A 26,101-nucleotide genomic window follows, 5' to 3' on the forward strand; every position below is an offset into this window, starting at 1 on the left:
CTGTTTCTTAGGCTGCAAATAGCTCCAGTAGCCTTTTGCCTAAAAAAGTCACGAGCCAGAGGGACAGAGAGACAACAGCCAACTTCTATCCTGTGCCTCTGTGTCTGGCTCCCCTCCTCCCTCTCCTCCTCCCCCCTCCTCCCCAGTCACACCTTTCTATCCCTAAAAATATCTGTCTGAGTTTGTGTCCCCTGGCTTGACCCTGACATTGAGACTGGCTGTCCATGGGGCCAGGAAAGGGGACTCCCTCTTGTCCCCCTCCTCCTCCCCTCCCCCTCCCTCCTCCCTGCCTGGCCCCAGCTCAGCCTTGCCAGGAAATTCCTCTTCCAAAAGTGTCATGGTTAAGGTGGGTTTAGGCCTTGGTGAATCACAAGACGGCATTGCTCTGATGACCAGACTTGGCCACAAATCCTTTTAGCATGACCCTGTCACTGTGTGCCCATCTTGTGACCAAAGATGTTGAGATTGAGATTAGTCTGGGGGGTGGGGTTCTCTCTCTCTCTCTCTCTCTCTCTGTGTGTGTGTGTGTGTGTCTGTGCATGTGTGTGTGTGCAGCCACATGAGGAGGCCAGAGGTCCATCTCAGGTGTCTTCCCAGGTCTTCTAAGCAGCCCTGACTGGTCTCAAACTCCCTGTGTAGACCAGGCTATCCTGCCTCGGCTTCCTGAGTCTGGGATTAAAGGTTTTTTCTGTGTATCCTTGTTTGTTTGTTGTTGTTATTTACGGGGTGTGTGTGTTTGAGACAGGGTTTCTCTGTGTAGCCCTGGCTGTCCTGGACTCACTTTGTAGATCAGGCAGGCCTCGAACTCACAGAGATCCACCTGCCTCTGCCTCCCGAGTGTGCTGGGATTACAGGCGTGCGCCCAACGTGTGGCTGGTTCGTGCATCATAGAGGACACTTCCCCCAGGACAGTGTCTGGCCTTTTCATCCCGGTACCCAGGGACATGAGCAAGCACTGTACCTGAGATGAGGACATGGTGGCTGGACCCCAGAGCCATGGGGAGGGGGGGGCGGGGCACGGTGTGACTGACTGACTGTGATGCGAGTGGAGCCTGAAGGCAATGTCCCACCCAGCCTGTATCCCATTGGCTCAGCACCTTCCTCCCTCGGGCCAGTCACTATGCTCACATCCCAGACAGACCTGGTGCATCCAGGTGACCACATACTGGCCTCTGTTTTTGGTTTATTAGGGAATCCCCGGCCTGGTTTGGAACTCTCTGCAATCCTCCTGCCTCAGCAGCCTACTGAGTGCTAGGTTGTCAGGCATGGGTCACCATGCTCAGGTCCCCATCATATCTTCCTGGCAACACTAAACATAGCTGTGTTCATGTGCTCTTGATCTGTGTGTGTGTGTGTGTGTCCTTGGAGGATTGCCAGCCCCTCCCCCATTCTCCGGCAGAGTTGTCTGCCTGCCCCAAGGCTCAGCCAACTGGTCACAGTGGTAGGAGGCTGTGCCCTCCTCACCCCACCCCCTACCCCACCCCCCACATCTGAGAACACACAGGCCAACTTGTCCCTCTGCATAATAATTTATTTCACATAAAAATCCGCTCACCACTGCAAGCTCCCCAGGCCTCACATCATCGCAGTGACAGTCCCCACTCCCTCTGTGATTATAACGGCACAACTTGCTGGCGGGGACAGTGGGCGCTGTTGCTCTGGGATAACTTTTCAAATGGATCCTGGGCAACTCAGTACAGAAACCCAACGGCCCTTCACGAGGCTGCTGGGCCTCTGTGCCTGCCTCAGTATCCCCGTGGTGCCTGGGATGGTGGACTAGGATGTTAAGACCCTTGGAGTTTCTCTCCTGTTTTGGAATCCTCTGTAGCCATGGTTCTGGGTTCTGCCTGTCTGTGGTCGGTGGGTGCTGGTGATCTCAAAGGGGGGGGGGGAGTAGGCGTGCTGCAGCGGCAGGGGAATGAATGTAACAGGTGGCCCCCACTAGAATTTCCTGGGGCAGGGGGAAGGGCTTCAGACCCTTGGGGCCGGCAGGACTGTGTTCATCCATCCATCCTCACCACAACAGGCCTCATGTCATAGGTCTTCATTGTCACCGGGAGTCACTTAGGCCGGGAGACGCCTCCAGGACCCTGTGACCATAAAGCCACAAGAGGCCATCTGTGGACCCAGCCCTGGGGGCACCATCTTGGCTCACTTCTTCTATCTGACATTGGATAAACCCAACTTACAAAGCCCTAGCCAGGTTTGGGGGCCACACACCTGCTACCCCAGCTCTGAGGAGTTTGAAGCCAGGGTGGTCCTAATAGCAAGCTCCTGTCTCAAAACAAAACAGAAAGCAACCACCATGCTCAATTCTCTCAGGCCCCCCCTCCCCCACACCTGGGTCACAGGGTGGAGGTCACAGGGTGGAGGCCACAGAGTGGAGGCCACAGGGTGGAGGCCACAGCTGTGCTGTGTTCCCAGCAGAACTCAGATTCATGGGTGCTGTTTGGCAGGACACTCTCTCTCCAGGTGGAAGCTGCTGTCCTGGGGCCATCAGAGGCTCTGAAACAAGGAGTCTGTCACAGGGGCCAAACACCTGAGGTGGGGTGGATGGAACCCGGCCTTGGAGAGGCCGAAGGTCATGCATGCTCATGTTTCCTTCTTCCCAAGACAGTCCCTCACTGTGTCCCTCACTGTGTCCCTCACTGTGTCACTCCCTGTGTCCCTCACTGTGTCCCTCACTGTGTCCCTCATTGTGTCCCTTCCTGTGTCCCTCACTGTGTCCCTCCCTGTGTCCCTCACTGTGTCCCTCCCTGTGTCCCTCCCTGTGTCTCTCACTGTGTTCCTCACTGTGTCCCCTCCCTGTGTCTCTCACTGTGTCCCTCCCTGTGTCTCTCCCTGTGTCTCTCCCTGTGTCTCTCACTGTGTCCCTCACTGTGTAGCCCTTGCTGTCCTCACAGAGAGATCCACCTGCCTCTGCCTCCTGAGTGCCGTTATGAAAGACAGGAGCCACCGCCGCCCAGTGCTAAGATTTCTTAACAGGGAGATACTGAGGTCTTGAGGGAATCACAGGGGACCCGTCCCCACAAACGTCATCTGGCCTTAGGTGCCCCTGAGACAGGAGGCTCGATCCTCCAACTCCTATGATGTCTGGGCCCTGTTAGCCCAGACTGTCTAGTCAACCCAGGCAACTGTGTTCTCTTATCCCAGCTTGGAGGTCAGGTGGCCGAAGCATCCCAAACAATGGGATATATTTTCCTAGGTGATCCCCTTCCCCACCCCCCAGATCCTCTGGTACTTACAACCCTGTATGTTCACTTGTCCCCATAGGCTGAACTGGAATTTCAGTGGCACAGGGCCAAGGCTGTCCCAGGCAGGGGACAGGAAAGTGAACATACGCTTTCCCCTGGAATGAGGGGTCAGTTAAAAATCTCCTGGAGCCACTTGAAGGGGGCTCAAAAATGTTCTAGATTGTGGGGCTGGGGGTTGTCAGGGCCCACCAGGCAGGCTTGAAGGCCCACGACAACAGTCGAATGGAAGAATAGGAGATGCCAGGTCAGTGGTCACAGCCCTGTTTGGGGTTGACAAGGAGAGGGGACAGTGGGTCACATTCCACAGAGAAGCGGGTGCAGCCTCAGCCCGGGGCCACCAGGCATCCGAGGCTCCAGCTAGGGACGGATGGCAGGTGAGCGAAGTGTCTCTCATTGGTCAGCCCCTGTTATCCCAGCTGGGACAGTGAGAGGCCACATGGGACCGGTGGGTGACACTGCCCAAGTCCAGCTTTGACACCACACACTCAGAGCATGGATAGAGGCCAAAAATGTGGTCCTTTCCAGAACGTGCTCACACTGCCTTCTTGACAGTAAAAACAATGGAATATACTCAAGCAGCGAAGATGCCGGGTTGACAGGGGGATGAAAGAGCCAGGTGTCCAGGCACAATGGACGCACGATGAGGCAGGATGAAGTCTGAGGCCCGAGGGCATCTGATGAGTGTACATGGCGTCTGGAATCAGCTCTGTCCATCTCTAGGTTCTGGTTAAATCAGGACATGCTGGAGGATGAGGGAAAACTAGGGTGACTCCGTGTTGGAGGTGGGAATTAAGCTCCCACAGGAGTACTCACAGTGAGCTAACCTGTCTGTGGAGAGTTCTGAGCAAAGAGAAATACTGCCAACATTCCTAATGTAGCCACCCACCCACCCACCCATCCACCCATCCATCCACCCACCCACCCATCCATCCATCCACCCACCCATCCACCCATCCATCCATCCATCCACCCATCCATCCACCCATCCATCCATCCATCCACCCATCCATCCACCCACCCACCCATCCATCCATCCACCCACCCATCCACCCATCCATCCATCCATCCACCCACCCACCCACCCATCCATCCATCCATCCATCCACCCATCCACCCATCCATCCATCCATCCACCCATCCACCCATCCATCCACCCACCCACCCATCCACCCATCCATCCATCCATCCACCCATCCATCCACCATCCATCCATCCACCCATCCATCCACCCATCCATCCATCCATCCACCCACCCATCCATCCACCCACCCATCCATCCATCCACCCATCCATCCACCCATCCATCCATCCATCCACCCATCCATCCATCCATCCACCCACCCACCCACCCATCCACCCATCCATCCACCCACCCCACCCATCCATCCATCACCAACCCATCCACCCATCCATCCATCCATCCACCCATCCATCCACCCATCCTCCTCCATCCATCCATCCACCCATCCCTCCACCCATCCATCCACCCACCCATCCATCCACCCATCCATCCATCCATCCACCCATCCATCCACCCACCCATCCATCCACCCATCCATCCATCCATCCACCCATCCATCCACCCACCCATCCATCTACCCATCCATCTACCCATCCACCCACCCATCCATCCACCCATCCATCCATCCATCCATCCATCCACCCATCCATCCACCCACCCATCCACCCACCCACCAGCCACCCAGCCAGCCCACCCACCCACCCCCAGCCAGCCACCCACCCAGCCACCCAGCCAGCCATCCAGCCACCCAGCCATCCCACCCAGCCAGCCACCGCCATGCCACCAGCCACCAGCCATCCACCCACCCAGCCAGCCACCCAGCCAGCCACAGCCACCCAGCCAGCCACCCACCCAGCCATCCACCCACCAGCCAGCCAGCCACCCAGCCAGCCACCCACCCAGCCAGCGACCCAGCCATCGACCCAGCCACCCACCCAGCCAGCCACCCAGCCATCCAGCCCCATCCAGCCACCCATCCAGCGACCCATCCAGCGACCAGCCACCCACCCACCCATCCAGCCAGCCAGCCACCCACCCACCCACCAGCCATCCACCCACCCAGCCAGCCAGCCAGCCACCCACCCACCCACCCAGCCACCCACCACCCAGCCACCCAGCCACCCATCCATCCACCCATCCACCCAGCCAGCCACCAGCATCCATCCAGCCATCCCATCAGCCACCCACCCATCCAGACCCAGCCATCCAGCCACCCAGCCATCTACCCATCCATCGACCCATCCACCCACCCACCCATCCAGCCAGCCATCCATCCACCCACCCAGCCATCCACCCACCATCCAGCCATCCACATCCACCACCCACCACACCCCACCCATCCAGCCATCCATCCATCCATCACCCATCCATCCATCCATCCATCCACCCATCCATCCATCCATCCACCCACCCATCCATCCACCCACCCACCCATCCACCCACCCACCCACCCATCCACCCACCCACCCATCCATCCATCCATCCATCCATCCACCCATCCATCCATCCATCCATCCACCCATCCATCCATCCATCCATCCACCCATTTATCCACCCACCCACTCATCCACCCACCCATCCATCCATCCACCCATTTATCCACCCACCCATCCATCCATCCACCCATCCACCCATTCTCTGAGTTGCATCTGAGTCCACTGTGTCTTGGTGTCCTACTCATGGCCACCAGGGCCCACTCACTGCCTGTCTTTCACCTGCTGGGCCCAACCTGCATACGTTCAGTCATCCAGATTAGAACATTGCAAGAAATCTGCTGACAGGGGCTGGAGAGATGGCTCAGTGGTTAAGAGCACCACCTGCTCTTCCAGGGGTCCTGAGTTCAATTCCCAGCAACCACATGGTGGCTCACAACCATCTATAATGGGATCTGATGCCCTCTTCTGGCCTGCAGGCACACATGCAGATAAAGTGTTCATGTACTTGAAATAAATAATACATTAAAAAAAAAGAAAAGAAAAGAAAGAAATCTGCCAACACCTGTACAACACTCACCTTGTTTCCTGGTCCTCTGTCACCTCTGCTGCCCTGTGGATGGGGAGGGGACAGGGTGTTATTTACCTGTTTGGGACCCTGGGCAATTCCCATTTATTTATTGGGGCTGGAATCCCCAGAAAGGCCACCACCATTTTGTGCTTTTCTGGCAGAAAGCAGATGTCAGTGTCTGCTACTGCTGGGCGAGGCACAAGCCTGAATAGACACAGATGAGGGGACCAGAGAAACTGGTGCAGCTGCCCAGGTGTCACCCAGCTTGGGAAGGCATCGGCCACGCCCTGTCTTCCTCCACAGTGTCCCCTTGGTGCCGTCCTACGCACACTCACCCATCCTCTTCTTCCACAGTCTCTGGTTTTTCTTCAGACCTGGGAAGGAGGAACTCTGGCTGTGGTGGCCGTGCGCTGTGGACAGACAGAACCAGGTGACAAGGGTGAGAGGCAGACGGGACGGAGCCTGGGGCTCTGGAGTCCCACCTGCCCCTCCAGCCTGGGCTGATTCTGTTGCCCCGGTGTGCTGGAGGGAGCGGATCGCCCAGCATAGGCTAATTGTGACCCATAATGCAAGGCGTTGGGGGGATGGATGGGAGCCCTGCTCCACACTCTCAGAAACGGGCGTGTCACGTAGCCCAGGCTAGCCTGTAACTCACTATGTAGCAGAGGATGACAATAAAATCCGAATCCCCCTGCCTCTTCAAGCCCCGTGCTGGGAAGCCACGCATGCGCTGCCACGCTGCTTTACGTGGCGCTGGGAATGGTACCCAGCTAAGCCAGCACCCTACCAACTGAGCTACTGTGTCAGCGTCTGCCCTTCCAAGTCCAGGCTCGGAAGGTGTGGATGGAGGAGAAACAGACAGAGGCAGGCTTGCTGACCTCCAGTCCCAGCCGCAGAGACCCTGGGGCAGGGGTTCTGAGGCCGGCGGGTTGGGGGTGGCGCTGCTAAATGACGCCTTGTCTCAAAAATGAAAAACAAAGTTACAAGCGGAATAATCCTCAAGTGGCCCAGGCGTCCCCCTGCGGGTCTCCTGCACTCAGGAAGAGGCCACCTGTGTGTGCAGCTGGGGTGACCGGAGGACCCGCCGGGCTCCGCGCATTGCTGCAGTGCCTTTCCTGAGAGATCACTGAGGCACACGGCTCTGACACCACGCCTACATGGATGACGTGACGCCCGGCCCAGCGGTTTCCGCTAGAGGCGCAGGAGGACTAGCACGCAGGACCTACTCCCAGGAGGCCCCACGAGCCCCAGAGGCGGGGATGGGAGTGGATGGGCGCTCCCTTTCTCCCGTCCCCCATCCGGGAGGGGGCAGGGCGTCCCCTGCGGGATATGGAAAGTTCTGAAGTGTGGGTCGTCGGGGACAGCAGTGCCCACTGACTGCTCGGTTGTGCCAGGCGGCCTGAGACCCTGGGCGTGGCTAGCATTGTCTGCAGGAGTGTGAACTCTGGCGTCACCCTGTTCTTCTTGCTAAGTTAGCCCAAGCTAAATGAGAGAGTGGGGGGGGAGCAGGGAAGATGGCTCCCTACTTGATGGAAAGAGAACCGGCTCTCCTCAAGTAACCTCCACACGCGTGCCACGGCTTGTGCACCCACAGCCGCAACAGACAAATAATATCCAATGAATAATCAAGGTGGGATTTGAACCCCGGGCTGGCTCGGGAGACCTCATCTGAGAGGCAGGTCTTTGCGTGCATGTGACGGTGCCTGTGTGAGATGTCACAGGACAGCTTGCGTGTGTGTCATTACTCTTTTCCACCACAACAGTCCGAGAGATCGACTTTTTTTCCCCGAGACAGGGTTTCTCTGTTAGCCTTGGCTGTCCTGGACTCACTCTGTAGACCAGGCTGGTCTCGAACTCACAGCGATCCACCTGCCTCTGCCTCCCGAGTGCTGGGATTAAAGGTGTGCGCCACCACGCCCGGCCTCACCTTACTTTTTCAGGTGGGGTTCCCTCAGTGGTCCGGGGAGGCCGGCTAGACACCGAGCCCTGGGATCTGGTCTCTGTCTCCTGTTTTAGGGCTGCAGACTAGCAGGACCATGCCGGGCCACGGGGCGCTGGCTATGTGAACCTAGGCCCTTGTGCATGGCCACCAGCACTTTTCCCTGAGCTGTCTCTCCATGTCCGAAGGCGGAGGCGAGCAAACGGGGGCAACAGTGAATCTCCACCAACAGAGGCCACCACACCACCCCTTAGACCCCCGAGCCTGTCAAGAGGCCTCCCGTGCACACTGACCTCTCCCTCTTGGCTCTGAGCCTCTGTTCTTCATACCTGAGAGAGAGAGAAAACACATGTAGTTAGTGAGACAAAGGACACGGGGTGGGAGCTGCCAGGGACACGGGGTGGGGTACTGGGGACACAGATGGGAATGGAGCTTCAGTGTGGGGGTCAGCTGAGCTGTGTGCTGAGACAGGGTCAATGGTTAGTTTCCTGCAATGTGTAAGTATTTGTTTGTTTGTTTAGGTTTTTCTTTTTTCTTTTTTAAGACAGGGTTTCTTTGTGTAGCCTTGGCTGTCCAAGACCAGGCTGACCTTGAACTCACAGCGATCCTCCTGCCTCTGCCTCCCAAGTGCTGGGATTGAAGGCATACACCACCACCACCCTGCTCCAATGTGTAAGTTTTAATTTAATTGAATTTAATTTCATCTCATTTTAACTGTGTTAAAGTGTGCTTACGAGTGGGTGCAGTTCCCATAGTGGCCAGAAGGGGGCAAGAGGACTAGAGTCACCGGTGGTTGTGAGCCCCCACATGGGTGCTGGGAACTGAACCCCGGGTCCTTTGTGGGAGCAGCCGGTGCTCCCACTGAGGCTCCCCTTCAGCACCCCCCCCCAATGTTTACAATGGGAAGGAAGCCTCCGACGGGAGTTTTTCAGCCTGCTGTGGTGCCTGGGAAGGTGGTGCTGGTGACACAGCACCACATCACCCCCAAATGTGGGGACCCTACGGGCCAGAGGGACACTCACTGCAGGACACACTCGGGCAGCTGCACGTGCTCCATGGGGATGAGTTGCTCCAGCTCCTCCAAGCTGTGCACATACTGAATCTTACTGATGAACTTGACGCTGAGGGGAGACAGGCGAGCGGACAAGGGGTCACCAGACAGGGCCGGGCTGCGTCCCAACCGTCCCACCAAGCCGCCCATGCTGGCCTCGAACTCTCGACCCTCCTGCCTCAGCCTCCTCCGCAGACACAGTGGGTTGTCACAGTGGCCGGCAAGGACTGAGATGAGCGACCAGCGCCTCAGGTGTGTGTGCCCGGCTGGAAGTCAGATGACGTGAGGGAGGGAGTCGGCTCCCTCTGTCTCCGGGATCAAACTCAGGTTGTCAGGCCTAGCAGCAAGCTGCTCTATCTACAGAGCCATCTCTCCAGCCCTTCTTATAAACAAAAAGCACAACTCCCAGCCTGAGGTGGTGGCGCACGCCTTTAATCCCAGCACTCAGGAAGCAGAGGCAGGAGGATCACTGTGAGTTCGAGGCCAGCCTGGTCTACAGAGTGAGTCCAGGACAGCCAAGGCTACACAGAGAGACCTTGTCTCGAAAAAAACCAAACCAAAACAAAAAACACAACTCTCCACCTAGCCTGGTTGTACTCATCTGCCACCCTGGCACTCATGGAGCTGAGGCAGGGGGACTGCCATTTTAACACTGACCTATTCTACTCAGGAAGACACAATTTTCAAAACAAGGACCAGCTGGGTGGTGATGGTGTGCGCCTTTAATTCCAGCACTTGGGAGGCAGAGGCAGGTGGATCACTGTGAGTTCGAGGCCAGCCTGGTCTATAAAGTGAGTCCAGGACAGCCAGGGATACAGAGAGAAACCCTGTCTCAAACAAACAAACAAACAAAAAACAAGGACCTGAGCAGATGGCACTGCTGTGCAAGCGCCAGGACATGAGTTCAAATCCACAGCACGTGCATGAAACACCAAGCGTGCTCTTCTGCAACTATAACCCCAGAGCTTGGGGTGCTGAGACAGGAGGATCACTGAGTCTCAGGCTGGGAACCAAGGTGGGGAGTAGGGGGTGTGGTGACCCTCGGACATGCACCCAAGGCGCAGCGGCCGGCCCAGGGTCCTAAGCGGGACAGTTGGCCATGTCCCACCTGATGAAGGGCCGGGAGATGGCGAGCACGGTGCGGATGAACCAGGACGGGTGCACGATGATCAGGGACTTGAGGGTTCTTCCTCAGTCTGTGTGTGGAGGGGAGGAAGGAAGCCACTGTCAGAGGCCAGGGCATGATGCAGGGAGCCTGCGGGAGCTGAGGCGGACCCCTTACCCGCCCTCCACCCCCGCAGCTTGTCATCCCAAGACCTCTATACAGGCTGCACCCTCACAGTGCGTGTGCGCACGCGTGCACACACACACACACACACACACACACACACACACACACACACACACAGAGTCCTGAATTCGAAGATGTAATTTCAGGTTTTAAAAATCTGTGGAAGAAGGGGCTGGAGAGCTGGCTCAGAGGTTAAGAGCACTGACTGCTCTTCCATAGGTCCTGAGTTCAATTCTCAGCAACCACGTTGGTGGCTCACAACCATCTGTAATGAGATCTGGCGCCCTCTTCTGGTGTGCAGAGGTACATGTGAGTAGAAGACTGTATAAATAAATAAATCTTTTTTAAAAAATCTGTGGAAGCTATCCATGAAACCCAAAAGGTTGAAACAGCCTAGTGCTCACTCACAGATGGACAGACACAAACAACAGTTTGGTCACCGGCTGGAATATTACTGAGCCCTGAAAAGGGAGCAGCCTTCCTTCTGATGCCCCTGTAGAGACTCAATGCTCTGAGACATGGCTCACACCACAACGCCTCCCTCTCCGGGGATCCCTAGAGTCACCAGTCACCTGCAGATCCTGGCAGGACGGTAGGGTGACCTTGCTTCATCAAAGCCTGGGAGAAACCTAGCCTTGTCTGCCTTGACCTTGGGCTTGTGAGAACCTCCGGGGCTGATGGTCTAAACTTCCTGCCTCAGTGCACCCCACCCCAACTCTCACCTCCTGTCAATCATGTGGTAACACTTCTTCAGCCAGCCTATACCGGGGGTCCTCCGCCGGGGCGTGGCGCCATTCAGATACACGATCATGTAGTCCTCGGCCACCAGCAGTTCCAGGCTGCTGATGACGTACCTGCCCAGGGGGATGAAGACAGGGTTCCCGTGTGTGGGCACCGAGGGTCAGGGCCTGCGTCGGACCACCCTGCCTGGCCAGCCTCACCTGAGCAGGTTTGGGGTACGTTCTGGAGGAGGCTCCGCCTAGGGCTTCCACCGCCAGCACTGTCCCCCCGAGAGCCCACCCCAGAGCCTCAGATGTTATCTCTGAGCTCCAGGGGCCCCATCTGCCTCGCGGCTTGGGTTTTGGGGAAGCAGGGTCTTGCTTTGTAGACCAGGCTAGCCCGGGCCTGCCTCTCTGCCTCCCCAGTGGGGGCGTGGGGGACCCTAACTTACAGGAAGAGATTCTCCATGATGTAGTGATAGTCCGGGGAGCTGCTGTCTGGCAGAAAGCAGGCAGCAAAGACGATGATGGCGTTGAGACCTTCCCCGTAGTACCCTGGGAAGAGGCATCCTGTGAGTGCCACAGTAGCCCAGGCTGGACCCCCTCCCCCACTCCCGGCATAGCAGCATCTCCCCAACAGTGTCAGCTGGTGGGGGAATGACACCCACCACCGTAAGCAACCACCCGGTGTGTCCACTCAAGGCTCCCACGGTCCGCAGAGGCGGAGGCCAGGCACTGCAGGAGGAGGCCACGGGAGGCCATGGAGCCTGGGCACACGCACCTCCGTGGGTCACCACCTTCATGTAGGGCCGGATCATGTGCAAGTCGATTCGGTGCTCCTGCTCTCCGATGATGACCGTCCGCCACAGGCGACCGTTGGCCGCGCTGCCGTCCTCCGCCGAGCCATCCCCGAACAGGTCTGCGCTGTCCCCAGGCATGTTTTTGGCTGTGGCCACTGGGGTGTCGTCTGTCAGAGGGTGAGGGGGGAGGTGTGAATCCACATGTCTTGTGCCAGCACCGCCCCCCAACACACACACACACATACACACATGCATACACACACAGACACACACATACACACAGACACACATACATACACACACATACACACAGATACACATGCACACACACACGCTCACAGACACAGACACACATACATGCACACATACACACACAGGAAGGTTAATCGTCAGACATAGCAGGGCCTGGGATCCTGGGAGACAAACCTTTGCGAACACCTGTGGGGTGACCTGGCCTAGGCTGATTGAGGTGCAGAGTCCCGCCCTCAGTGTGCCCCTACTTGTTTTTGCCTGGTATTTTGTGAAGAAAAGTGGCAACCACGTGACTGCCCCGCTTCCTGGCCTGACTCTGACTACATTGCACCCGAGCCCTCTGGGGGTTCCATGAGACTCCAACCAGGGGCTCCATCACACCCCAACCAGGGGATCCATCACACCCCAACCAGGGGCTCCATCAGACCCCAACCAGGGGCTCCATCACACCCCAACCAGGGGCTCCATCACACCCCAACCAGGGGATCCATCACACCCCAACCAGGGGCTCCATCACACCCCAACCAGGGGCTCCATCACACCCCAACCAGGGGCTCCATCAGACCCCAACCAGGGGCTCCATCAGACCCCAACCAGGGGATCCATCACACCCCAACCAGGGGATCCATCACACCCCAAACCAGGGCTCCATCAGACCCAACCAGGGGCTCCATCACACCCCAACCAGGGGATCCATCACACCCCAACCAGGGGCTCCATCAGACCCCAACCAGGGGCTCCATCACACCCCAACCAGGGGATCCATCACACCCCAACCAGGGGCTCCATCAGACCCCAACCAGGGCTCCATCACACCCCAACCAGGGGCTCCATCACACCCCAACCAGCTGCTTCTCTCCTTTCTTTTCTTTTTTTAATCTTGAGACATAAGCCACGCGGTGGTGGCACACACCTTTAATCCCAGCACTCAGGAGGCAGAGGCAGGTGGAGCTCTGTGAGTTCGAGGCCAGCCTAGTCTACAAAGTGAGTCCAAGACAGCCAGGGCTACACAGAGAAACCCTGTCTCCAAAACAAAACAAAAATAAATAAGTTAAATTAAACTAGAACTGCCTCCTTATCAGCCCCCCTGCCCTCAGCAGGTGGTAATCGCGACAACTCTGCCTCTGCGCGCCTGGGATGTGTGTCCCAGCTGCAGCAGCCTCTGGTGAGGACACCGGGGAGGGCGCTCCAGGAGGAGGAGGAGGAGACAGAGAGGCGTCCTAACCTGCACCCATCTCTCCTAGTTTATAAACGAGGCTCCGTGCTTAACTGAGCCCCATTCTAGAACCTTCTGTTGATGTCTAGTTCTCTCTGACCCCTGCCACCCTCTGGGCCTCGTTCGTCTGTGAGAACCCGTGTGACCACAGAGTCCTCACACAAGAAACCACAAGTCTCACTGCGGGTCCCAGGGCCAGCGCGTCTCCCGGAGCCGCGAAGCGCAGGGCCAGAAGATGGCACCGGGCACAGGACAGGACCGTTACCTTCCCACTCCAGCTCATTGCCATTTCCCAAGAACTCCAGAGAGTCCGTCTCATCCGGCGTCTCGATGTCGTCCACGTTGATGTCCAGGTCATCAGGAGTGTCCAAGAAGTCGTCGGACAGCAGGGAGCCCTCGCTTTGGTCCAGTGAGATGTTGATCTCGGGGGCCACCAGGGTCTTTTTCTTTCGATGTGCGCCGCTCAAGTTCAGGGTGGAGGGAGGTGCTGTCGGGACCCACAAGTGGGAAAGAATGCTCGCTCTCCCTGGCCACCAGGCAAGGTCTCCTGTAGCCCAGGCTGGCCTCAAACTCACTGCATACTAGAGGAGAGTTAAGGAGGATGGCCTTGAACTCCTCGCATCCACCCACCTAGTGCTGGTTTGATAGGACCCAGGGCCTAGAATCCCCCAGTGAGGGGCTGGGGGCGTGACCAGGGTGGAGCCCCACCTAGAATCCCGCAGTGAGGGTCTGGGGGAGTGGTCAGGGTGGAGCCCCTTGGTCATTGCAATAACCCTAGCTTCTGTTCCAAGTACTGAGGAAAAATATATAAAGGACTCATCAGGGCTCCTGTCCTGTCTCTCTCCTTTCCGTTCCTTAGTTTCTGGACAGCCTGTCAGAATCGCCTCTTCAGGAATTGGAAATAAGTTAAGCTTTCCAAGAAAATTCTCAACTGGTCCCTACCGGAGCTGCCCACTCAGGGAGGTTTTGGTTTAGGTTGTGACTGTGCAGCACAGGGTTGTCCGTGGCCAGCTGTAAACCCCAAGGTGTGAGTAGCCACTAAGGGGCACCCTGGGAACCCGGGGGCTGCGACCCTCCCTTCTTTCCCTCCCTCCCTCCCAGAAGTGGGTCAAGTGTGCGGATCCATGAATGTTAAAATGTTATGGAGTCTCCCCACAGGGCAGCATCAAAATCGCGGGCCAGGGTCACATGTGGAGGTGACACTCATCAGCCGTGGCGAGATGGGACCAAAGGATAGGTATTTGAAATAAAGGAGATTGTTGCCAAAACTTAAAATTAAATGACATTAAGGTGTTGGGGGCAGAAAATAAATTTTAATTTACCTAAAAAGTAAAAGTTAGATGGAATTTGCTTTCAAAACTGGTATTTGCTAGATGAGAACGGTGGCACATGCTTTCAATCCCAGCACTCAGGAGGCAGAGGCAGGTGGTTCGCTGTGAGTTCGAGGCCAGCCTGGTCTACAAAGGGAGTCCAGGGTAGCTAAGGCTACACAGAGAAACCCTGTCTTGAAAAAAACAACAACAAAACAAAACAAAAACCTAGTATTTGCCAGACTTGGTGGTGGTAGCACACGCCTTTAATCCCAGTACTCCAGAGGCAGAGGCAGGAGGATCTCTGTGAGTTGGAGGCCAGGCTGGTCTACGAAGTGAGTTCCTTTCTCAATAACAACAGACACACACACACAAAAAGGATTTATCCTAAAAAGAAAAAAGCTTCCAAGGACCTAGAATGCAATCCTGTCACCTGCTCTTGGAATGTGGAGGCAGGAAGATTAGAAATCTTTGGTCTCCAGGCATGGTGTCGCACACCTTTACTCCCAGCACTTGAGAAGCAGAGGCAAGCAGGTTGTTGTGAGTTCAGAGCTAACCTGTTCTACAAAGGTGAGTCCAGGACAGCCAAGTCTACACAGAGAAACCGTGGCTCAAAAAACAAAAAAACAAAACAAAAACAAAAACAAAAACAAAGAAAGAAAGAAAAGAAAAAGAAAAAAAAAAACTACGAACACTTGAAAGTCTTTTAAATGGTGTGTGCTCTATCAAAGTGGCCTGGACCCTAAAAGAAAATCCTGCCAGGCACAAAGGTGCATGTCTGATGGCTGTCTAGGCTGGATGTATAGAACTGTAGAGAATTTCCCATGAGGAGCTGGGTCATGGGTTATGGTACACACAATGACGGGAGATTTGGAGGAAGGTGCACAGGCCAGGGCCTGGCACTGACTGGCACACAGTGGGCTTCTGCTTGTACAAGCAGGCCACACCCAGGAACGTGGCTGTCCACACTGACAAATGCCCTGTTGTGTGGTTGGAATGAAAATGCTGGCCGGGTGGTGGTGGTGGCGCACGCCTTTAATCCCAGCACTTGGGAGGCAGAGGCAGGCAGATCTCTGTGAGTTCGAGGCCAGCCTGGTCTACAAAGCGACTCCAGGACAGCTAAGGCTAACACAGAGAGACCCTGTCTCCAAAAACCAAAACAAACAAACAAACAAACCAAAAACGGGACTGGAAAGATGGCTCAGAGGGTAAGAGCACTGGCTGTTCTTCCAGAGGTCCTGAGTTCAATTCCCAGCAACCACATAGTGGTTCACAACCATCTATAATGAGATCTGGTGCCCTCTTCTGGTGTGCAGGTGTACATGCAAGCAGAATACAGTATAAATAATAAATAAATAAATAAAAGAAAATGCTCCCGCAGGCCCATAGGGGGTGGCACCATTAGGAGCTGTGGCCTTGTTGGAGGAACTGTGTCACTGGTGCAGGCTTTGAGGTCTCAGACGCACAAGCCGGGGCCCAGTGTGTGTGTCTCTCTCTCTCTTTTTTTTGTTTTTTTTGTTTTTTGAGACAGGGTTTCTCTGTGTAGCCTTGGCTGTCCTGGACTAGCTTTGCAGACCAGGCTGGCCTTGAACTCACAGCGATCCGCCTGCCTCTGCCTTCCAAGTGCTGGGATTAAAGGCATGTACCACCACGCCCGGCTGTGTCTCTCTCTCTTCCTGCTGCCTGCGGATCCAGACGTCGAACTCTCAGCTCCTCTAGCAGCGTGTCTGCCCTCGCGCTGCCGTGTTCTCCACCATGAGGCTAATGGACTAAACCTCTGAGCTGTAAGCCAGGTCCCGTTAAATGATGTTTTTATGAGCACTGCATGCTCATGGCGTCTCCTCACAGCAATAGAACGCTGACTGAGATACGCGCCCTGGTGAGTTCTTCCTCTTAGCCTCAGAAGCTCATCGTCCACATCACTTGACCAGGTAACATGGTCTGCCTCCATAGCTGAGGCCATCCTTAAACTTCTGGCAATCCCCCTGCCTCAGCCTCCCACATTCTGGGACTCTGGGCAAGGATCTCCATGCTCAGACATGAAATTAAGTGCATACGTTTTCTAACTGTGTGTGTGTACACTCTGCCCTCGTAGGTCTTCCCCCAGTCCCGGTCCACTTTGGATTTTCCAGATGGGGGCTGTCACCGAAACTGGAGATCACTGATTAGGGTAGACAAGCTGGGCAGTGAGTCCCAGGCATCCCCCTGCCTCCACTTGTGCAGTACTAGAATTACGAATGAGCTCTATCCTTATAAGACCTTTCACCCCAGGTTCAGAGGTCAGAACGCAGTTGCTTACAGCTACCCACTGAGCCATCCTGCCATTTAACCCTTCCCGGCCTCCTGATTGGAAGCGCATTACCTGCAGTTAGTCCCTGGGGCATCAGAGGAACAGAGACATCAGGAAACCAGTTTAGGGACACACAGTAAGAAATGGTGCCGTCCATCTTAGAGTGGTGAGAGGATGAGAGGCCTAAAAGATTTTTTAAAAATTGGCTAAACCCCAATATAGACAGACCTAGAGGGTAGCCGGGAAGTGCATCCCTCCTGAGCTAACACTGGTCCCTAACCAACCACCCCGATGGCCTTGGCACCACCAATGGCCTATCTAAGGGTCACAAAGGTCTTTGAGGAAACAGACTTAAAAGGTAGGAAAAGGAGATTTGAAAAAGTAAGGAGATTCGAGCTCACAGCTGCAAGAAAAAAAGCCCACGAGGGATAGCAATGTCTGATAGCAACTGACCTGCTGGGGTGGGGGCTGGGGATGAGGGTGGGGGCTGGGGGGGGGGGGTGGGTGGGGAGGGGTGCCCACCCTCCCCCCTTCCCCGGGAGATGGGATTGCTAAGAAAACAGACACTTCCCTGGGCAAAGTGGTGAACACAAAGTTAAACCATGCATGGGTGGCCTTTTTCTGTACCTGTGTTGCCTTTGGACAATTAGACCCCCTTATGTTACTCAACCAATAGATGACTGTCCCCCCTGCTTTAGGGACATTGGGAGGAAAAGGACTTAAAAAGTCCACAGATAGCCAGATGTGGTGGCGCCCGCCTTTAACCCCAGCACTTGGAAGGCAGAGGCAGGAGGATCGCTGTGAGTTCCAGGCCAGCCTGGTCTATAGAGTGAGTCCAGGACAACCAAGACTACACAGAGACCCTGTCTCGAAAAACCAAAACCAAACCAAACAAAACAACCAAAAAAAGAAGTCCCCCGATTAACGTCCCAGGGTCGCTTCCGGATGCTTTTGACTTGGTGTCGGGCACAATCCAGCTCGAGCTGAAACATTAAAGGTTCCTCTTGTATTTACAGCGGTTTCGAGTCTTTCTGGTTCTTTTTGGGGGAATCTCAAGGTCCGCTGCAACATCTGGCGCCACAGTGGGTGTGTTCAATCATGGGGCTCTTACCCCTGCGGGTCTCGGCGCACCACAGGCCTCCTGCATGCAAACCCAGACACCATGTGCACCCTGAAACCAAGCTCGCGTTTCTGCCTATGCTGGACACTTACAGGAGGAGTCTTCCACTGCACCACCCAGCAGCTCCGCCTCAGTGTCTTCTGGGAGCGGTCTGCAGAAACCCCCAGGGGCCAGCATCAAAAGTGCAGCAGGATGGATACAGATGATCGCGACAGGTCCAGCCAAGGAAGTCGAGAGAAACAAACAAACAAACAAAACAACAACAACAGAAAAAAAAAAAAAAAAAAGGAAGAAAATGTGGTCAGATTAAGACAGCGATGCCCCAGTCTCAGCTCTCCCTCAGAACACACCGTTCTGGAAGCATCCATGTAGAAGGATGCCTTTCAGAAGAGCCACGCCTCCAGCCAGCCCATCACTGGCGGATTCTAGGCAAAGGCTCCACCAGGCTGCACCCCAGCTACCCCCCCAACTCTTCCTTCAAGGTGTGATCCTGTTGGCTCCTTAGGAACAGCAGGAAGTGTATTTCACAGAGAGAAAACTAAAGCAGGTCACAGAACACCCAGGTTCAAGGTGGCTGCACGCAGTGAATTTTTGCCCTCGGCCTTGACCCCTGCTCTCTGCCTCTACCTTCAGCTGGTCAGCACCGTGCACTAACTCCTGTAGCTCAAGATGGCTCAACAGCTGGGCGTGGTGGCGCACGCCTTTAGTCCCAGCACTCGGGAGGCAGAGGCAGGCGGACTGCTGTGAGTTCAAGGCCAGCCTGGTCTACAAAGCGAGTCCAGGACAGCCAAGGCTACACAGAGAAACCCTGTCTCGAAAACTAAAAAAAAAAAAAAAAAAAGATGGCTCAACACTGGTAATCCTCGTCCATCAGCCTTCCCAGTTTCAGTGAGACCCTGTCTCCACAATGAATAAATAAATATTTTAAAAATTAAAAGCCAAAGCCAGGCATGGCGGCACAGGAAGGCCTGTAATCCCAGCACTCAGGGAGGCAGAGTCTACAAAGTGAGACCAGGACAGCCAAGGCTACACAGAGAACCCCTATCTTTAAAAAACAAAAACAAGGCCGGGCGTGGTGGCACACGCCTTTAATTCCAGCACTCGGGAGGCAGAGGCAGGCGGATCGCTGTGAGTTCGAGGCCAGCCTGGTCTACAAAGTGAGTCCAGGAAGGCCAAGGCTACACAGAGAAACCCTGTCTCGAAAAACCAAATAAATAAATAAATAACAAAAACAAACAAACAAACAAAAAAAATGAGGTGAGAAGAATTGGGAAACATTGGCCTCACCAGGCAGTGGTGCCTCAAGCCTTTAATCTCAGCACTGGGGAGGCAGAGGCAGGCGGATCCCAGGCCCTCCTAGGCTACAAAGCAAGTTCAAAGTCAGCTTAGGCTACGAGAAACCCTGTCTCAAAATGTTCACACACACACACACACAGACACACACTCTCTCTTTCTCTCTCTTTCTCCCTGTTACTGTCTCTCTCTCTGTCTCTCTGTCTCTCTCCAGTGACCTTCTGGGCTGGGCTTTGCCCTGAGAGGCAAGCAGATACCCAGGGCCGGATCCCTGCCTGAGAGGCTGTGCACGCAGACGTCTCTGTGCAGCTGCTGCTGGACCCGAGAGGGAGGAAAGGAGGGAAAGAGGGAGGGAGGGAGGGAGGGAGAAGAGGCCTGGTAGGCCAAGTGCCAGGCTGGCATGGGTGTACTGCCGCAAAGGGAAATGCCTGTTTTGAGGTGGGTGGGGACCCTGGCTGCCAGTGGTCTCCTGGATCAGGCCGCCCTTGGCTGTGAGCTGCTGGGCATCACTTACTGATGGGGAGGCCAGGCTCAGGGGCTCGTAAAGAAACAACGCATTTCTCCCTTTTATCTCTTGTCAAAAGTCTCCTGTAGCCCAGGCTAGCTTTGAACCTGCAAAGTAGCCAGGATGACCTTGAACTCTGGAATCCTCCTGCCTCTCCCTCCTGAGTGTTGGGAGATGACAGAGGTGAGTTTGTGTGTTGCTGGGAAAGGAGCCAGTGCTTCTGCGCTCTGGGCGAGCACTCTGCCCAAGTCCACTGAGTTCAGGCCTCCATGTTTGCTGTTTTGAACTCTGTGTGTCAGGAGCCATGCTCGCCTCCTCCCCGTTAAGGGCTCTCCATGACCAGGAGGTTGCCAATTAGATGAGACTGTCTGATTAGCAAGCTCCAGGTGTCACTTCACCTCCCCAGTTCTTCGGTCACAAATGCCCATTTGCCTTTTTCCCTGAGATCTTGGGTTTGAAATTTGGTCCCCATGTTTACAGTGCAAGTTCTTTACCCTGGGAGCCTTCAAAATAGCACTTCATTTAGCTCAGGCTAGTCTAGAACTTACTATGTAGCCTCTGACCACGCCCCCAGCCCCCTCACTGGGGGAATTAGAGGTGGGGCTCCATGGTGACCACGCCCCTGGCCCTCTAGCTGGGGATTCTGGGCGGGGCTCCACCCTGACCACACCCCTAGCCTATCACTGTGGGTTCTAGGCTGAGCTCCACCCTGGACCATGCTCCTTCTTTTTTTGTTTTGTTTTGGTTTTTGAGACAGGGTTTCCCTGTGTAGCCTTGGCTGTCCTGGACTTGCTTTGTAGACCAGGCTGGCCTCGAACTCACAGCGATCTGCTTGCCTCTGCCTCCCTAGTGCTGAGATTTAAAGGCGTGTGCCACCACGCCTGGCTGTCCTTTGTTTTGTTTCATTTTGCTTTGTTTTTTGTTTGTTTTTTTTATTACAGAGTCTGCCTCCGCAGCCCAGGTTGGCTTGAACTCATTCTCCAGCTCCCACTGTGGAGAGTTGAGCTGCGAGATTTGGTCATCACACTCAGCCTGGCTACAGGAATTCCCTGTCTGGGAGTCTTGGAGGAAGTGGTTCTGGAAGGTTCTGACATCGTCGCCAACAACTGCTACCAGGGCCAGGGGAGACTTGAGGACCCAGGGATGGAGAAGCTGGCACCCTCACCCGGGCACCCTCACCCGGGCACCCTCACCCGGGCACCCTCACCCGTGGCACCCTCACCCGGGCAGGTCCTCATCCTGCCATTCATCCCTCACGTCCACGTTTTCCATCCTCAGCGTGGCTTCTGTGGTCCCCATGGGAGCTGGAAAGAGAAGCTTGGGTGACCCGGGAAGGTGACCTGGAAGAGAATGAATAGGCTGAGCTAGACGGTCATGACCATAGTCCTCTGATTGGTCCAAGTGGAGCTTCGACGGAACCGTCTCGTGGCTGGAGGATTCCCGTGTCACAGGTGAGTGTACACGGGCTCAGGGCATCTGAGCCTTCATAGGAACGTGGGTGAGGAGTTGAGGCCCTAGATACAGGCCATACATTGGGGCCTCTCAGAGCCACTTTCTCCAGGGCAGACGCCACCTACGCTGACTCATCTTCCCTGCTTTTCCTCTGCCCTCAACTACTGAGGAATTAATTTAAAACAGACAAACAAATAAACAGCCGGGCATGGTGGCGCACGCCATTAATCCCAGCATCATTCAGGAGGCAGAGGCAGGCGGATTGCTGTGAGTTCGAGGCCAGCCTGGTCTACAAAGTGAGTCCAGGATATCCAAAGACAGAGAGACCTTGTCTCAAAAAACCAAAACCAAAACCAAAACCAAAACAAACAAAATAAAAAAAAAAGAAAAAGAAAACAAAAACAAACAAACAAACAAACAAACAAACAATCCAATGCAGGATCATGGTGCCAGAAATTGGCAGACAGAGACAGGCAGGTTTCTAAATTTGAGGCCGGCCTGGTCTACAGAGTAAGTTTTAGGACAGTCGGGGCTACACAGAAAAATCCTGTCTCAAACAAACAAACAAACAAATAGAAAGAAAGAGAGAGAAAAACAGAAATCATGGGGCCTGGAGAGATGGTTCAGAGGTTAAAAGCACTGGCTGCTCTTCCCAAGGTCCTGAGTTCAAATCCCAGCAACCACATGGGGCCTCACAACCATCTATAATGAGATCTGGTGCCCTCTGCTGGTTTGTAGAATAAGTATACATAATAAGTAAGTCGAGTGAGTAAATCTTTTTTTAAAAAACCAAAAACCAAAAACCAAAAAAAAAAAAAAAAAAACAGAAACCACCCTAGAATCTCATTCATACTAAAGTGTGAATGACTGTCAGGATCAGTTTTCCCCGTTGTGATCAGCACTTTTTTTTGTGTGTGTGTGATCAGCACTTTCTAAGAGGGATTCCTCTGACCTGCTTCTGTCCACTCTAGGCCATCTGCCCACTCCGTCCATCTCAGTCTTGGACAGGCGAGAGGGCAGCTGGCACCAAGCTCGTTTCAATAGGTAGGATGCACATAGTGAGGCAGAGAACCGACTGCCTTAAGCTTTGTCCTGACCTCTTGTACTCTCCAGCGCCTCACTTTTCCTCCCTGTTAGTGGATTGGATAGGTAACGGCTTTCTAGGGTGTCCTCTGAGCCTGTTACCCTGGTTCCCACATGGCTGTTTGTGTGTATGTGCAGGTGGGCTCACTCAGATGGAGGTTGGAGGTCAACACCAGTGTCGTCATCCCTCTGCCTTACATGCTGAGGCAGAGTCGCGCTGCACCAGAAGCTAGGGTACCCTCCGGTCTCTGCTCCTCCTGGGCCTGGGGTTGCATCTTGCCATCCCCCCCACCAGCTTTATTTTGTGTGTTTTGCCAGCATGTCTGTCTGTGCACCATGTGCGAGCCTAGTACCTTCAGAGGACACGAGAGAGGGCATCCAGTCCTTTGGAACTGGAGTCACAGCGATCGTGAGCCGCCAAGTGGGTGCTGGGAATCGAACCCGCATCCTCCGCGTTCACAGCCAGTGCTATAATCGCGGAGCTGCCTCTCCAGCCCCAGCTGTGAATATTTTTACTGGGTGCAGGGGTGAAAAGGCTCTCTTTGCGTAGCCCTGGCTCTCCTGGAACTCACTATGCAGTCCCACCTCAGCCTCAGAGTGCCGGGTGTGCGCGCCGCTCCCTAGCCCCCCCGCCCCAATTCCCCGCCCCGCCCCTGGCTAGTTTGATGACCTTTTATACCACAGTTAACTATTTTGTCTGTGTGGGGGGTGTGTACATTGTCCGACTATTTCAGAGGACAGTGCGAGGAGTTCGTTCTCTCCTTCCAATCTGTGCGTCCTGAGGCGCAAACTTGGGTCAGCAGATGCCTTTACCGGCTCAGCTCTGGGCTGCCAGAAGCCATTGCAAGTGGCTTTTTCTGCGGGTCCCGGGAATCAAACTCAAGACCTCGTGCTTGCAAGGCGAGAGCTACTGTGCCCCTGTCCAAAACCAGTGGTTAAAACTGGGAAGGCTCTTCGCCTTCCTCCCTCTGCAGGTACTGGGTAGCGCGGTGCGCTGCGGTGACATGGGGGCTCCCTAAGACTCTCACATAGAAGCGCTTTGTGTTGGAGGCCGGGGTTTTGAGGACAGACCCTGCCCCCCCCCCCACCACACACACACCCCGCCGCAATTAAGGATGCCCCAAACCAAACCCTGGCGTCAACAGGGCTGCGAATCATGTTTTTCTCCTCGTTCCAGGGCCCAGTCACGGGACCTCGGGATTCTCCACCATGATCCGATGACAGGGCCCCCTCCCCCCGGCCAGTCTCCTGCCTTCAGAGCCTACGCAGGCCATTTGCGGCGCGTGGCTGGGGTGTGTCTCCGGCAGCCAGTGGATGACAGCCTGCAGGTGTGACCAACGCTGGGAGATTAAGGAGCCCGGGGGAGGCGGGGCCGACTCGAATGTCATCACCCATTCATGGAGGAGCGACAGCGAAGAGACACGGCACAGGAGGAAAATCGCTCCCCCTGTGTGTCCCAGGCGTCTCCAGCGCAGCTGAGTCAAGTCCATTGTGACTGTGCAGGGAGGGGACACGGATCCCTCGTCCCAAGCGGAGTGACGGGGGAAGGACCTTCATCTACACACTTCCAAGTCTTGGGTGTGGCGGGTCTCCAGTGGGCGCCAGGCGACAGTGAGGGACCGGGAACCCAGGCAAATCCAGGAAAAGCAGCGCAGGTTCCGGCCCAGTGGCCATGCTGCTAAAAACCTACCCCCCTTTTAAATGTATATGTAATTTTGATTTCTCCAAGCCCGCAGTCGGGGTTATAAATAGAAAACACCCGACACTGGATGAGAGGTTTACCGCCCCCAGGATGCTCCGGCGAGAGCTGGGGCTTTGCTCCTGCGCCTCTGCATTTGCAACCGAGAACCGGAGGCGCCCAGCGCAGCGTCCAAGCTGGGGAGCCGCCAGCACCTCCTGGGCAAGCCTTTCCCCTGGCTGGACTAAGAGTAAGGGACAAATGACAATTTAAATTTCGACTTAGCAAAAGGCCCACTCACCTCGGCGGCGGCGGCGGCGGTGGCTGCCCCTGCGCCGTCACTTGCACACAAAGGCGGGCCGGGCGCGGATGCGGGCGGGCATCTCTCGGTGGTACCCAGGCGAGGGGCCTGGCGGAAGGATGCTCAGGGCCAAGTCCACATCCGAGGAAGGTCACCTAGGGCGACGCGGCACACCGGCTTGGGCCCAGCTGGAGAAGGGGGTGCCGTGAGTTAGTAGAGGCACCCCTGTTCCCCCGCGGTCTCCGTGTGCCCCGCCATCGCAGCCCGGGCCTGCCGCGGCTCCGGCTTTTCTCTTCCCGGGTGGCTGAGGCTCTGCCTGCCCCCAGATAGTGAAGGAAGCTGCTTTTGTGTGCAGGGGGCGGGCCCAGGCCTGATAGACAGTTCCAATCTACCCCCGCCCCCCCCCCTTGCCTGCATCCTCCTCTCCCTATTGGCTGAGATGAAAGCATCTTTCTCAGCCATGCCCGGAGCAGGTGCAAGGGGAAAAAAAAGCCTGTGAGATGGTGCATCGTACTTATACAAAATCACAACAAGAGAGAAAATAAATAGAAGGACAAACAGCCGCGGCCTGGCTCTTACGGGATGGGGCGGGGAGCCCGCGAAGCTCCCTGATATGGGGGAAGAGGCGCCCTTGAAACCATCTCAGAGGGCAGAGGAATGGAGGTTTTCAGATCCCCTTTCCAGCCAGGGTGAGGCAACGGGCGAGGCTGGGTTCTGGCGTGCTGCGGACCCGGCTGATTTTTGTTTCAGATGTATTGGGTAGGTCTGCGCCACCGTGGGAACAGCACCCCCTGCAGGTGTCCAGCTGGAAGCTGTTGGAAGGACAGAGGAGGGGGCGCGTAACTTTGCATCCTGATCTGCAGCACTGGGGCCGCTGAGGCAGGAGGATGCCAAGTCCAAAGCCAGGGTGGACTACGCACTGAGGCCAGGGTCAGCCTCGGCAGGTTGGCGAGACCTCACTGCAGAAGGGAGAGGCGGGGCTCCTGGGGCCGGCCAGGCGGGTAGGCGTGTGGACGTCGGGAGGGGTCCCCAGAATCCAGTGGGGTTCTATGCTCCTGCGGTTCCAGCTGGATCAGGCGCAGGAGGAGCCTGGGGCCAACAGAACAGGGGAGAACCACTGAGGAAGACACTGTTCTCCACACGTGCATTAACACACATGTGCACAGACACCCACAAAAATTTAAAAAGCAGAAGAGGGATGAGGGCGTGGTCACGGTGGGACCCCGCCTAGAATCCCCCAGTGAGGGGCTGGGGGCGTGGTCAGGGAGAAGCCCCGCCTAGAATCCCCCAGTGAGGGGCTGGGGGCGTGGTCAGGGGTGGAGCCCCGCCCAGAATCCCCCAGTGAGGGGCTGGGGGCATGGTCATGGTGGAGCCCCGCCTAGAATCCCCCAGTGAGGGGCCGGGGGGTGGTCACGGTGGAGCCCCGCCTAGAATCCCCAATGACAGAGACTAAGCTAGAGGTTGATGTAGCCTCTTGTTCCCAGAAGTTTCCAGAAGGTAAAGCGCGCAGAGAAGGATCTTC

General features: G+C 55.7%; 2 protein-coding genes across 2 annotated transcripts in view; one reads left to right on the forward strand and one right to left on the reverse strand.

Annotated features, from left to right (window-relative positions):
- Positions 1–3,481: 3,481 nt before the first annotated feature.
- Atcay (ATCAY kinesin light chain interacting caytaxin) lies at positions 3,482–24,941 on the reverse strand. The gene is given in 14 exon segments (XM_051139767.1): positions 3,482–3,996; positions 6,289–6,321; positions 6,615–6,689; positions 8,512–8,547; positions 9,241–9,339; positions 10,378–10,451; positions 10,453–10,465; positions 11,283–11,414; positions 11,732–11,834; positions 12,061–12,246; positions 13,813–14,034; positions 18,360–18,418; positions 21,288–21,405; positions 24,580–24,941. Coding segments are annotated over 13 exon segments (1,119 nt in total). The 5' UTR covers positions 21,365–21,405; positions 24,580–24,941; the 3' UTR covers positions 3,482–3,986.
- Positions 23,818–26,101, forward strand: part of Zfr2 (zinc finger RNA binding protein 2) — a 31,512-nt gene continuing 29,228 nt past the window's right edge. Inside the window, 3 exon segments of the mRNA XM_051172724.1 lie at positions 23,818–23,928; positions 24,392–24,500; positions 24,564–24,784. Coding sequence (XP_051028681.1) covers positions 23,818–23,928; positions 24,392–24,500; positions 24,564–24,784 — 441 coding nt within the window.

The sequence above is a fragment of the Acomys russatus genome, chromosome 31, assembly GCF_903995435.1.
Source record: "Acomys russatus chromosome 31, mAcoRus1.1, whole genome shotgun sequence".
Lineage (NCBI taxonomy): Eukaryota > Metazoa > Chordata > Mammalia > Rodentia > Muridae > Acomys > Acomys russatus.